This window comes from Sabethes cyaneus, chromosome 2 (assembly GCF_943734655.1).
Source record: "Sabethes cyaneus chromosome 2, idSabCyanKW18_F2, whole genome shotgun sequence".
Lineage (NCBI taxonomy): Eukaryota > Metazoa > Arthropoda > Insecta > Diptera > Culicidae > Sabethes > Sabethes cyaneus.
The window spans coordinates 236,965,609-236,979,578 of NC_071354.1; the positions used below are offsets into that span (position 1 = coordinate 236,965,609).

At 43.3% G+C, this 13,970-nt stretch overlaps 1 protein-coding gene across 1 annotated transcript in view; it reads right to left on the reverse strand.

The window, feature by feature from the left end:
• Positions 1 to 2,794: 2,794 nt before the first annotated feature.
• The window catches only part of LOC128734070 (rhodanese domain-containing protein CG4456-like), a 30,641-nt gene continuing 19,465 nt past the window's right edge, over positions 2,795 to 13,970 (reverse strand). Inside the window, exons 2-4 of the mRNA XM_053828072.1 lie at positions 3,658 to 3,820; positions 3,046 to 3,205; positions 2,795 to 2,903 (exon numbers count right to left, since the gene is read on the reverse strand). Of these exons, the coding sequence (XP_053684047.1) occupies positions 2,849 to 2,903; positions 3,046 to 3,205; positions 3,658 to 3,784 (342 nt within the window). The 5' untranslated portion in view covers positions 3,785 to 3,820 and the 3' untranslated portion in view covers positions 2,795 to 2,848. The remainder of the gene's footprint in view (positions 2,904 to 3,045; positions 3,206 to 3,657; positions 3,821 to 13,970) is intronic.

Here is a 13,970-nt window from a genome sequence, read left to right on the forward strand (position 1 = left end):
ATAAAGATGGCCTTTAAACCTTGTTATTTATATAGAACGTTTGTTCTTGCTAAGGATAAAGTTGCAATACTATTATTACGTTAATACAAAAGTAATGGAGTACTCAACTCAGAAAGATTGTAGATTGCATTCATAAATACATGTTTCATGCATGATTTTTGTCGAATTTGCTTGTATAAGGCAATACAGTCGACTGAGCGCACCAAATTTGCTTTAAAATAATATTCTCCATAGTTTGTCCACCGTCGAGGTGACCGATAGGTGGAAGCAGCACTTCGACGAACACCTGAATGGCGCCCAGGCGAAGAACCATGGCGGCGGGGAAAGCGATTTCGACGGTGCAACAAACGGGGAAGGGGTGCTAGCCCCAACGATAGGCGAAGTTAAGAAGGCCATCATGCAGCTACAGAACAACAAGTCAGCTGGAAAAGATGGTATCGGAGCGGAGCTTATTAAAATGGGACCAGAAAAGCTGGCCGTTTGTCTGCACCGACTAATTGTTAGAATTTGGGATACGGAACAGCTACCGGAGGAGATGGGGTTATCTGCCCGATCTATAAAAAGGACGACAAGTTGGATAGTGCTGTCCCGAATTATTTTCCGCCGGCTATCACCAATTGCGAATAGATTTGTGGGAACTTATCAAGCCGGCTTCGTCGAAGGTCGGTCTACAACGGATCAAATATTTACACTGCGGCAAATCCTTCAAAAGGGCCGTGAATACAGAGTTCCCACGCATCATTTATTCGTTGATTTCAAAGCCGCATATGATACCATTGACCGGAAAGAGCTATGGAAAATCATGGACGAGAAACTGATAAATACGTCTAAAACAAAGGACATGCTGCCCAGCGGAACCGAGGCTGAACGACACCGCTTGGGTAGTAGTATATTGATCGACGGCGATGAGTTTGACGTAGTCGATGAATTTGTCTACCTTGGCTCACTGGTAACGGCGGACAATGATACCAGCCGTGAGATTCGGAGGTGTACTATCAGCGGATGTCGTGCTTACTATGGACTTCACAAGCAATTGCGGTCGAGCAGACTAAGTCCCAGTACAAGACGCTGGGTCGAGTGCTAAGAACGATCTTTGGCGGCGTACAGGAGAAAGAAGCATGGAGGCGGAGGAAGAGCTATGAACTCGCACAGCTCTATGGCGAAGATGCGTTAATGGGTAGATATCCCTTTGGGCCCTCGTCAAACTGCTTTGTAAGGTTTGAAAGGTTATAGTCTCCCAGCACCATAACAGCAACTGGAAAGCAGTAATCGTAAATCGCTCGTTTTGGTGCGTAAACCCCTTACATTCTGCTAGTACACAGTAAGAAGGTTTTCGTTATTGGTAGCGTCTCTAACAGCGGCAGTTGATTGATGAAAGTTTCCGCGATCATTAGTTGTTGGATTGTAACAGCAAAGTAAATCAGGCAGGGTACGTCATTCAGCTTGCTAATACTCGCCTGATGTAGGATTTTGGAAGCCTCTACTATGACGTTAGGGCCAATATGAATTTTATGGATGGAACACACGATGGATGAAAACACCGGCAATACTGCTGGAGCGACTGGGTTGGGAGGGTTGGAGACTTCCAGCATGCTACCTAAGGTGCGTGTTAATAAAGTTTCTGAGTGTCTTGTCCTTATTTTCGCCATGGAAATGTTATGTTGCTCGCTGTTGACAACGTGTGGGATGTCTCCATTGGTACTAAAAGCTGAAAAATTATATGGGAGATGACCAGTTCGGTTACAGAGTACCGACATCCTGTTCGGCAGTGATCATTTGAGGCCTGTTCTGTGTAGAAAACAGGACCCAGTACGTGATAGCAGGCTCGTAACATCCACAATCGGATGACCTACCTGTTGAAGGGGAAAAGGCAGTATGCAAAATCAATGTCGCTCAGCATGGCACGTTCGGTTCTGGGTGATTCTTGGCCGTGGTTCCGTTGCAGGGTGGACCGTCGTTTCCTCCACCTTGTGGGCGCCTGCATTCCATGTTAGGAGCGGCTCATGACATCGTCTGATCCGGAGTGGGCGGCTGAATTGAGACCCATGTTTTCTTAGACGCTTAAGTCTAGATGGCAGCCCCAGCAGCACGAGCCTCGGTAGCGTGTTCCTAGTAAGGAAATCTACGCGGAAGTGCTTCGGAGCATTCGGCATGGGCTCTGGCAACGAAATAAAAACATCGAAGATTAACTTACGTACTGGTTACTGGTGGCCACAGCGAAGGTGTAGAAGATCCGTGGCGGCAAGGCCCAACTTTACTACGTTCCAACGTGCTAGGAATCGGTTTAGTAGTATTGGACAAATACAGGATCGCGCGGCGAACACTTTCTTTCTCCGCATTGGTTTGTTTTCCTTCTATGCTTCTATGTTTATTTTCAATTTTTGCGGGATTAAATTTAACTCTTGCTCCAGTTTGATGCGGGATTTTCGATAAAATTTCTCCTGAAGACTATTTACCACTAGCATGCATATTTATTTTTATTTTTATTAGAAAAAAGCACACTACTAAAACAATTCAATTTAAGAAACTTCGGGTAGACCAAACAGCTAATAATAAAATTAATAAAATAAAAATACTTTTGAATTTCGTCTGTATTAAAGTATACAATTTGATCAAAACTACGAATAGATATTTTAATTTCTGACCAGAATTTAAAATCGAGTCATTTTCCCAAAATAATATTTCGATTCGCGATTGTTTCTTAAGTTATTCGCTTTTTTTCACTTAACAGGGTGTTTAGGAAATGCATTGGCTGCTGGCTGGCACAATGCTTCAGTAAAACAGTGGTTATGTTTTTGCAATTTATTGACCGTTTAGCACTGCAAATCTCTTTTATTAACTTATCCTCCTACTTGCCCTGCTTGGCAGCCCACTCGGTCCAGGATCCCTTATAATTCCGGGCACTGAAAAACATAAAACCCATTACTCATGGTGAGACATTCGAAAAAGCCTAAGCCGTGTTATGATAAAACACCACAATGAACCACAAAAGAAGCCAACACCGATACAAAGCTAAGTAGGCTAGAGTTAAGCAAAGCAACATACTTTTTGAATCCCAAACCCGTGGCCATATCCGCCGCTTTCTGCGCCCGTCCACCAAGTTTACAGTGGAAGATCACTTCCGTTTCGGGGTTCGGTTTGGTTCGACCGTATTTGGCTTTGAATTCATCGTCCGAAAGCTGCAGCGCTTGCTCGACAGTGGGCACTGCAAGTAGACACAGACGAAACAAACACCAGTCAGTGGACAGGTACACCAGCACCGTTACAGTTACAGAGGGTTGACCAATTGGTTGATTAGTGGTATACCAGCAACAAGCGCAACAGTAAAAATCTGAGCCAATGACTCAGCAAATTTTGTTTTTCTCCTGTTTGGTACGTACTTAGTGAAGCCAAGTTCCTCTAGTATGTCCGCAGCCATTTGGCTGCGCCTTCCCGTTCTACAAGACACTATTATGTAGTGGTCAAACGGTGGTTTTGCAACACCGTAAAGTTGCTCGAATTGTTTCGAATCAGTTTCCGCTGAAAAGGCTTTCTTCACATGATCAACTATCAGCAGCGGCAAAAAATTGATCCTAATTAGTGTCACATTGTTTCACTTCACTGAAGAAACATCGCTGGCAGGTAGGGGGGTTAGGTGATAATTGATACTTTACTTACGTGGGATGTTAATACTGGTTGGTATTTGGCCGGTTTCGGCCAGCTCGTCGGCACCTCGGACGTCGATCAGTAGCTTCTCCGGATGGTTCGGCAGATCCAAAACTTCCTCGTAGGTGGCAATCGACATGCTGCTGCTGGAGTGTTTACCGAACAAACCCGAGATCTAAAATGATTGAATTCAGAACACACAGAAAAAAAAACTCGTTAGCAAAGGTATTTATATAGCCGAAGTTATTCGTGCTTCGAATCTTCTGTCGGGTTATCTCTGTTTGTTATCATTGATAAGAAACTTCTTTTACAGTAACTGTAGTTTAAACGTATTTTTTGAACTAGATTTCGATTGTATTATCTCACGAATTCACTTGAATATTTACCCAATTAAAAAATGACGCACACATGAACCGCGCTACCTCGCTACACTGAACGTTGGCAAGGGGGAATCTCCTGAGGTTTCCGCTAATGTGCGTTAATAAATTATGGCGCTTTGCTGTGCAACGTTTTCTGTACCGCGTCTGTTGCTGGGTTACGAATGAAGCCCACAACGAATGCAGTCGTGCCTCCAACCATAAGCTCGTTCGGTAAGGAAACTTCTTCATACCACGCACAGGCATGGTTGTGTTGATTTGGTACCGTGGCCTTGTTGCGGTTGTATGGGTTCGCCATGGAGGGTAAGTAAGATAGTTTATCCACCGACCGGTTTTATTATTAATCGAAGGTGAAAACAAAACTAATTCATCTAGCAGGCTGGCGGCACCTCGCGGCGTAGCTGCTTGGATTTTGAGTACTTTTAAATAGGCATGGTTTGTCACTAAGTCAAGGGAAACTTCGATTTTATGTTTAGGTTTTATGAAATCAAATCAACTTTTTCATAAGTTTACTGATAAAGTTGTTGGCCCCTAAATTAAAATACAGTAATGACCCGATTTTGTCACCCCCATGATGAATTTAGGGGTGACAAAAACGGGACAGTGACAAAATCGGGTATTTTTTCAATTTTTATTTTTTTGCAGATAACTTAGAACGAACTACATATATTTCATTCTGATCACTTTTAGGACATTTCGCACTCACATGTACCTCTCTGTGGACATTTATTACCTGTTCACAGCAGCCCCACAGGTATGAAAACACGCGTTTTTTAATTTCGCCGAAATGGTTGATTATACTGGTTAACTATGTTCATAGAAATTTCATAGCGTAAAAAGCTCTTTCTTATGGTGTGAAAGATTCTTTGATTAACCCCCCTAAAAGTAAGATAGAAAATTTATTTTTCAAGCAGTAAGAGATAGAGCAAAACAATGTTCTACAACATTTTTGAGAAGATTATTATAAAGAACTTTGTCAAAGAAAGTGACCTTCTAGCTATTATAGTTGTGGAGATAAGAAACAACTTTTGTAAAAACTCCACGATAATCAACACAGTTCTTTTCACAGTGTTTTAACACATTTGACATGTTTCAAAATGATTTTCAAACCAAGTTTTTGATAAATCAAAAGCGTGACAAAATCGGGTAAAAAACGTGACAAAATCGGGGGTGACAAAATCGGGTCAAAAACGTGACAAAATCGGGGGTGACAAAATCGGGGAGTGATAAAATCGGGGAGTGACAAAATAGGGTTACCACTGTAATAGTCAGAAATTTGCTTATGCCATTTAGGTTTCGGTACATTTATTTTGCATCACTTTAATTAAGTACGAGAATCAATAATTTATTAAAATAAGTTTTTGGTAAAATTTCCATTCACTGGGTTCGAAAAGTTTCAACCAAATATAACTTTCATTGTTAATTTTTTTGAAAGAAAATTGCTTATTTTTAGTTTTGTAGTTTACAGTTTGGATTGTGCTTGTATACAGACACACCTCAATTAAATGGAACATTCCGATATCGGTCCTAGAATAATAGATCCCAAAGCCCCCGAAGTGGTTCTTAGTCCCTTATCCTGTAACTTCTATCCCTACCTCTACCTCCTCGTGGTAACAGCCAGAATACGAGCAAGCTTTCCGGAGATTTGGCAACTAAGGTCGCATACCCACAGGGAGGCAGCCTTCCGTGCGAATTTTTGAAACGGTGGTTCTACAATTGATGAAGGTAGGGGTGAAAGTAATGAATTTTTTTTGGAATGGAAGAGAAAGAGCGGAAAGGTGAGGGGGGGGGGGGTATATTAGTAGGTACGCTTAACAACTAGTCGTTGTGACTCCTACCTTTTGTCGAATGCTGGAAGGTGCATGGGTCGAACCAAGCTATAATCTGAGATTGTAACCGGATTCGAACCCACAACACCCGCCAGGGGATGTGACTCGCTGGTACCCATGTACCTTTGAATCGCAGAGGCCTTCCTCCGTCTACTGTAGAAACTACCGACCGAGAAATTTTAATCTAACTTGTTTTTGCTGGCAGACGACTACACTATGCAGGCCCTTGCGATTTACAAGGTACTGCGTGTGACTCTGTTCGTCTGTCAGCGAGTTAGCCGCGATTCTCAGCGCGAGTTTTCGGGGAAAGGCTCCGTTCCTATGAAATAGACCAACCTCGTGTTTTTTTTAGTCTTGACCTTGAAATGCGCTCAAGCATATAATTAATATTTTTTTGAAACGGTAGTTCTACAATTGATGAAGGGATGGAAGGGATGAAGGCGGCATTCAGGATAGTGATCCCTCGGTAGTTCTCACAATCCAGCTTATCGCCTTTCTTGTAGATAGCCCAAGTAACAATTCCAAGTTTTATAAAAAAAGCAGCTAAAAAAAAATTGCTGCTAAAAGCAGCAATAAAACCGATTAAGCTTTCGCTGCTTGACAGCCATCGCCATAATTTAAAAAAGCTTTTCGCTTTTTGCTTTTCGCTTTTCGCTTTTCTAGCAAAAACCAGATGAAGTTCGCTAGCTTTGTCAACTTGAAAATATATCCGTGAGCAGAAAAGTTTTAGTTTTACTGACAGATCATTCTGAACGATTTGGTTTATAGCGACCAGAATAAAATATCCCATAGAATATTTATTAAATTTTAAACAATTTCTTTGATTTGCACTATGTGCGCATTTAATTTCATCGTGAATTTTGATATGATAGGTCGATAAAATCAGCGCGCCACTGAAATTTTTCAATTTTCGAAAACTGGTTGTTTTAACAAACTGAAAATATTCAGTTAGTCAATCTCAATTTCTAACAAAATCATTTTAAATGCTTCCTTTGACAGGAAAACCGATGGATAATGACCTCCTTTTTGCAAAATACTTTGCTTTGATGAATTGTTGTTTGCGAGCTAAAACAAAATACTAGAATATGGCAATATGGCTTCGCATAAAAAAATGATTTTGGTGTTGAACTTTGGTATTCTTCATAATAGCAGCAAAAAAACTGTTTGGTTAGGGTGTTACCATTTTAATAGCTCTATAAAACTAACAGATTTATTGCGGTTTGACAAGTAACCGCGACAAGATCAACTTTGATTGGTGCGCCATTTTGTGTTGCTTCGCCACACTTATGGTAATTTTATAGGAGACGTGGTGCAGCCAACAGGTTTTAATGTGGTAATATAAGCAACCACAATAAATTCGCTTTATTAACAGTTTTATTATGGTTTTCTAGCTAGCTATAAGTGTGTTTGGACTCGTATCCTCTTGGTATTGTGCAATACCACAATAAATCCAGTGGTAATGATTCATACCGCAATAAAACCTTTATAAAATTCAAGTAAAACCAAGTGGCTTCGAATTGTTACTTGGGAGGGCAGATAACCCCGTCTTTCCACCCCTCCGGTAGTTGTTCCGTATCCCAAATCTTGACAATCAATTGATGCGGACAGCCGGCGAGCTTGTCCGGGCCCGGGTTGTTCTTCAGCCGCTGGATGGCTTCTTTAACTTCCCTTATCGATGGGGGTGGCACATATTCGATGATTGCTACACCAATGTGGTCACTTCCTTCGCTATCATGGTCTTCTGCTTGCGCGCCATTCAGGTGTTCATCGTAGTGCTGCTTCCACCTTTCGATCACCGCACGGTCATCAGTCAAGATACCTCCATTTTCATCTCTGCGCATTTCGGCCCGCGGCACAAAACCTTTGCAAGATTCGTTGAGTCTCTGATAGAACTTCCGTGTGTCGTGAAAGCGGAACAGCTGTTCGAGTACTTCGCACTCCTTCTCCTCTTGGTGGCGCTTCTTCTCCTTGAAGAGTCGGGTTTACGGCCTCTTCTGTTTGTATCGCTCCACGTTCTGACGGGTGGCTCTCCACAGCATTTGTACTCGCACTGCATTCTTCTCAGCCAATATCTGCTGACATTCCTCGTCAAACCATTCGTTACGTCGATTCGGTGCCACACAGCCTAGGACGTTCTCCGTTACGCTGTCAATGACTATTTTCACGGCATTCCAACAGTCCTCAAGAGGGGCATCATCCAGCTCATCCTCTTCCGGCAGCGTAGTTTTCGGCGACACCATTCTCCGATAAATCCTCCAGAATAGTCGAAAGTACAACGTTCCCAAGGCATACGACCAACAGGCAAAGCTTGCCCTAATCGAGGCACACGAGTGGTCATAGCGAGGAACGTTGCTAGCGGCGTCCAATACTTATCCTGGTAGTGAGCACTTCGTTGCAGAATACACTGGCAAATTTCGTTGCAAATTGCATAGTAGAAGGCGAAACTGACTGCTTTTGCTGTTCGTTGACCAAATTCCAAAACCGCTTAGGGTCTGACTTTAGCCTTTTCTCCATCTCTCCTTTCAGCTGAACAAGCCACTTTTAAACAGCTATAAACATTAAACCACTTTACAGCTGCTTTAAGATCTTGAAGCGGCTTTATAAAGCAGCAAAAATTAGGCTCATAGCTTTCAAATTGCTTTTTTTTAGCGAGTATGGAAATCTGCTATTAGACACCTGAGAAAACAACTCAGGGAGTGGGGTTTGGTATCCCGACCCCCCCACTGGGGCGTGAGGATCCAGACCCACTAAAACCCTACTCGAGTCTCCAGCCTCAATCCCCCCTGGCACCACCTTATCGGTATTACTTCTGGGAGGGGCTATTGTGCTTAACGCACTCTCTTAGATAACTACTGGACTATGGTAGTTAGGCTGTTTATTCGCCGTTGATCGGCTTTCCAGTGGTTTTGTAGCTCAAGTAAGATCTGGGTAGCAGCCGCATTGACCGCTCCCCCAGACGTCCGAGCTAGAACACATCCTTTGGACTAAGTTATCCGGAGTAGTGTCCTGTCCGCTTACTGCCATCATGTTGCTTCTCACGCCCGCGAAACGAGGGCATATGAAGAAAGCATGTTCTGCAGTTTCCTCAACTTCCACGCATTCGGGACACGCGGGGGACTCCGCATGCCCAAACTTGTGCAGATACTGTCTAAAACAACCATGCCCTGACAGAATTTGTGTCAGGTGGAAGTTGACTGTTGACCCACTCGGATAGTTCCGGGATAAGTCAATGTGTCCACCGATTTTTTGTGGAGTTAGACCATGCCCGCTGCCATGTGATCATCGAAGCCGATCTTGTGGTACCGTGAATTCGGGTGAAATTGATCACTTTTTCGAATATTTTTTAAATATCTTTGAATAGAAACATATTTAGGAAGATGATTCAATTTTAAAATAAGTACTGTAGTGCTGGCTACACGACAGTATCATCTATATCTTATATAAATAGTTTTATTTTAGATAAAACTTAATGTAATCGTGAAATTGAAAATTTACAAATAACGGGTGAAATTGATCACGTAGAAATCAAGACGATATTGCTATTAAACCATACGCTCTGACAGCAATAACCTATCGTGCAGTATAAAATCTGGCGTAATCGAGATATTGCCTGTATGTAGGCAACAATGTCGCGTACAGCAACTAGCACAAAAATCAAACAGTCAGCTCTACATTAGCATGGTTGATGCATCTGCTAAATAAATATGAACGATAGAAAAGATATTAAGCCAATTTTAGCATCGTAATCGTTTGTTTTTGTTTAAACATTGCTGTATATATGTGTAAATGTACGATTTTCGTATACAATCTTCACCAATCTAGTGAAACAAATAATTTAATTCTCCTCATATACGGGAGCTTGATTGTCTCTTTGAATGTGTAGTTGCATTTCGCTATGTAAGCACAAACCGATCTCTTGCACTCTCATGCAACTGCCATATGGAGCGTTTGTAAAATTTGTGCAAAGTATTGTCTGTCTTTTGCACCCTTTTATAAATCTCCATTCTGCTTTACAGAAAGAATAAACTTTCGCAGGTGGCAGCTCCATTTCGCACCCATAGCGATCTAGAAATCTATGTTGCCTCAGTTCATGATGTTATCAATCGTTTTATTTCGTAAAAGATCAAATCAAACAATTTCTATCGCATAATTTTATTCATGGAAATTATCAAAGCACAGCCAGATAATTAGAGAATCGAATTAGTTCTATCAAAATTTCCTTCTGCAACGAAATTTGTGTTAACAGCAAGGAGTTTTATCGGGCATGTTGAAAATTGCGATTCGATCAAAATAGTAAATTTTAAAAAATCAAGCCATTTACAAGATCAATCTTGCTGAAAGCCAAGTGAATTTGACCTGTAACTCAATCTTTATATGGATGGGTGCATATTCAGCTTTATGAATCAGTATAAACGTAGAATAAAGAGTTTTTTACTCGTTAGTCCAAGCTGATCAATTTCACCCGACTGATCAATTTCGCCCGAATCGACGGTACTCCGTATGTCTCTAGTTCCACGTTGGTTGAAGCACGTCCTCGCTGATGATGATACCAATAGCCATCATACCCGCTAAGACGCAGATTGCGTCATGTAAAACTGTGCGATACGCACTCGCCACTCTTAAGCACATGAGGCGATAGGTGCTTTTCAGCTTGGCTAGATAACTTTTGATACCTAACGCCGATGACCACACCGGCCCGCCATTCATGAGTATGGACTGGACCACGTTGGCTAATACCCTTCGTTTGCTGCCATATACCGCAGAGCTATTAGACATCACACGAGACAATGCCGAAATAGCTGTGGAAGCCTTCTTGCAGGCATAGTAAACGTGGCTCCCGAACTTCAGCTTGTTGTCGACCATGACTCCCAGGAGTTTTAGGGACCGCGTTGACGAAATAGTGCAATCCCCAACGCTGATATTTGCTTGCTGCACCGACTTGCGGTTGTTCACCACGATAACCTCCGTTTTATGATGCGCTAGGTCCAGTTTCCTGGATCGCATCCAATCTTCAACAATGCTTATAGTGGGCAGCCGTCCACTCTACCTCTCTGATAGATTCGCCATAGACTTCCAAGATGATATCGTCCGCAAAGCCGACAATCACCACCGCTAGCGGGAACTTTAGCTTCAACACCTCGTCATACATGACGTTCCACAGCACCGGGCCCAGTATGGAACCTTGCGGAACCTCTGCGGTGATTGGAACGCAATTCTGACCCTCCTCCGTGTTGTAGCATAGCACACGATTCTGGAAATAATTTTTCAGGATCCTGTACAGCGACACCGGCACTTGGACGTTCCGAAGCGAGTTGGCTATGGAGTCCCAGATAGCGCTATTAAACGCATTTCTCACGTCGAGCGTGACAACTGCGCAATAGCGAATACCTGTCCTCTTGCGCTGGATCGCCACCTCAGCTGTCTTAGTGACAGACAAGATGGCATCCACCGTAGATTTGCCTTTTCGGAAGCCGAATTGGTTCCTTGACAGACCGTTTGTACCCTCCGTGTACTGTACGAGTCTGTTAAGGATAACCCTCTCCAGCACCTTGCCGGCAGTATCGAGTAGACAGATCGGCCTATATGACGAGGGGACACCTGGAGGTTTTCCCGGCTTCGGCAATAGGGCCAGGTTCTGTCGCTTCCATCTGTCCGGGAAGTGGCCAGCTTCCAGGCATCTACTCATTACTGCCCCGAATAATTCGGGAGCCTCCAGAATAGCCGCTTTAATGGTCATATTCGGGATTCCGTCTGGTCCCGGTGCCTTGCTCACCTTTAGGGATTTAGCGATCTCAATGAGTCCTGGTTCGTATTCCTCGTTCGTAACCGTTACTTCCTCCCCGACCAATAAACTGCCGTCGCTCACGTTACTTTGGATGTTCGGCACGGAGGCCGACCATCCTATGCTATGGTCTGAGATACTGGAACGTCGGCCGTGGGACGACTCTGCAGCCTGAGGCCAGGGCCTTGGCTCGTGGCGCGGAAAGAGGCCCTCTATGATCCGCTCCAGCATCTCTGGCGATCGCTCTGTGGGCGCCATCACGCCCTTGGTCTTTGCCATTGCGATCCTGTAGGCATCACCCCAACGGTTCGCATTGGCACTGGCACACAACCTTTCAAAGCAGGCTCGCTTGCTAGCTACTATCCCACTCTTAAGCGCTGCGCGTGCAGCAACTAGTGCTACTCGACATTCTGCTCTGCCCTCGTCCGAACGAGCTCTTTGCATAATTCTCCTTGCACGAAAGCAGGCTCAGCGGAGTTCCGCAATTTCTTCTGTCCACCAGTAAACCGGTGACCTACCATATCTAGGTCGACTTTTCCTAGGCATGGTGGCATCACACGCTCGCGACAGCATCTCAATCAAATGATCAGCGTTCGGATCGGGCATATCGCGATCACCGCACTCTCTTCGGATCGCTTCCACAAATACTTCGGGATCAAAGTATGATGTCTTCCATCCACGGGTGGTTGGAGTGTTGGCTCTACCCGCCGCCTGCCGCCTCATTATCTGACCAACACCATAGCGGACAACCTGATGGTCACTGTGAGTGTAGCCATTGTCTACCCTCCAGTCTCCTATCAGACCAGGACTGCCGAATGTCACGTCGATGATAGACTCTGCACCATTCCTACTGAAGGTACTAGTGGTGCCGACGTTGGCCAGGTCTACGTTGAGCTTTGCCAGAGCCCCAAGCAGAATCCGACCCCTATGGTTCGTGCGACGACTTTCCCACTCAACCGCCCAAGCGTTAAAGTCGCCCGCCACAACCACCGGCCTTAGACCAGTCAGCACAACTGATACTCGGTCTACCATCCGCGTAAACTGCTCGATCGACCAACTCGGTGGAGCATAACAGCTGCAGTAGAACACTCCACCCACTTTGGCAACCGCAAATTGCCAAATTGATTTAAGGTTGCTTAAAGGTGACAAATACAGATGCACAGATACAGATACATATACAGGTGGGACGGATCATATGGTGAGTGCTTATGGATCAGAATTCCCGAAAGAAGGCATGCATTTTTAATTAGCTATACAAATTAAAGTTATTTGACATTAAAAATAGCGCGTTCGGACGTAAACGCTGATTAAGCGACTGGAAAAGCATTGCAAAACTATTTCAGGTTCTAAAAATATAATTGAACGCATTACGAAATTTGGCTAAAAGCGCGACAAAGCCTCTATTAAGTTTCATTGCAGCTTCGAATGCAACTATTAATAAGTCCAAAGCTTGATAAAATCACCGGATTTTGATGTTCAGTAGCTGAAAAAAGGTTTTCGTTTCTAATAACAAAGCTTAGTCCAAACAAAGTTTGAATCAAATCAGCTACAAAAGCGATTGACCAGCCGGAAATTTTTACTTGGGTTATTGTCTGGCATCGTTCAATTGATGAGATCGGGTTGCCTAAAATACTAGCACCTTAAATTTTCAGCACTTGAAAATTTAACAAATTTTTCGAATTACTTTGAGGAAATCAACTTGTTTGGTCGTCAGAAAAGGTTAACCAAATCAAGTAAATATATCGATGTTGAAGCCCGTAAATGGTGTATATTATGATCCATATATAAAGCAAATACTCCAATACTTTTCTTCCCCCCGAGCTTTTGTGCAAACGGTTGGCCGGTGGTGCGGTGGGATGGGTTGGTGAGCTTTTTCTTTGCTTCTTGGTTTGGTGCGTTGTTGGTAATGCGTCGTATGGAGTTGAAACGAACGAAAAACAGTTTGGTTTGAGCTAAGTTGGACACTAACCTGTTGACTACATTTTCTACTGGTGGTAGTAGTAGTAGTAGTAGTAGTAGTTTACATAGAGAAAGAAAAAAGGAAAAGTGCAAGTCATCGTGACCGCATCTTTTTTGGCCCGGTTTCACCGTCCTTCTCGTCCTCCGCTGCGGAACTACATACCTATGTTCATACATAGTTTGGCGATTGCAAATTTCGTTCGTTGTTGTTTGTTGCTGTTGCACAAAACCGGTCGCTTGATTGCAAATTTTCACTTTTTTTTTAAAGATTTGCTAAGAAAATTAACACTTTTAGTATAAAAACTCTACTCTACTTCGAAATGAAAACTAAGTTCCACTTTGCAATGATTACTACGATCGTTGTTATGTTCAATATTT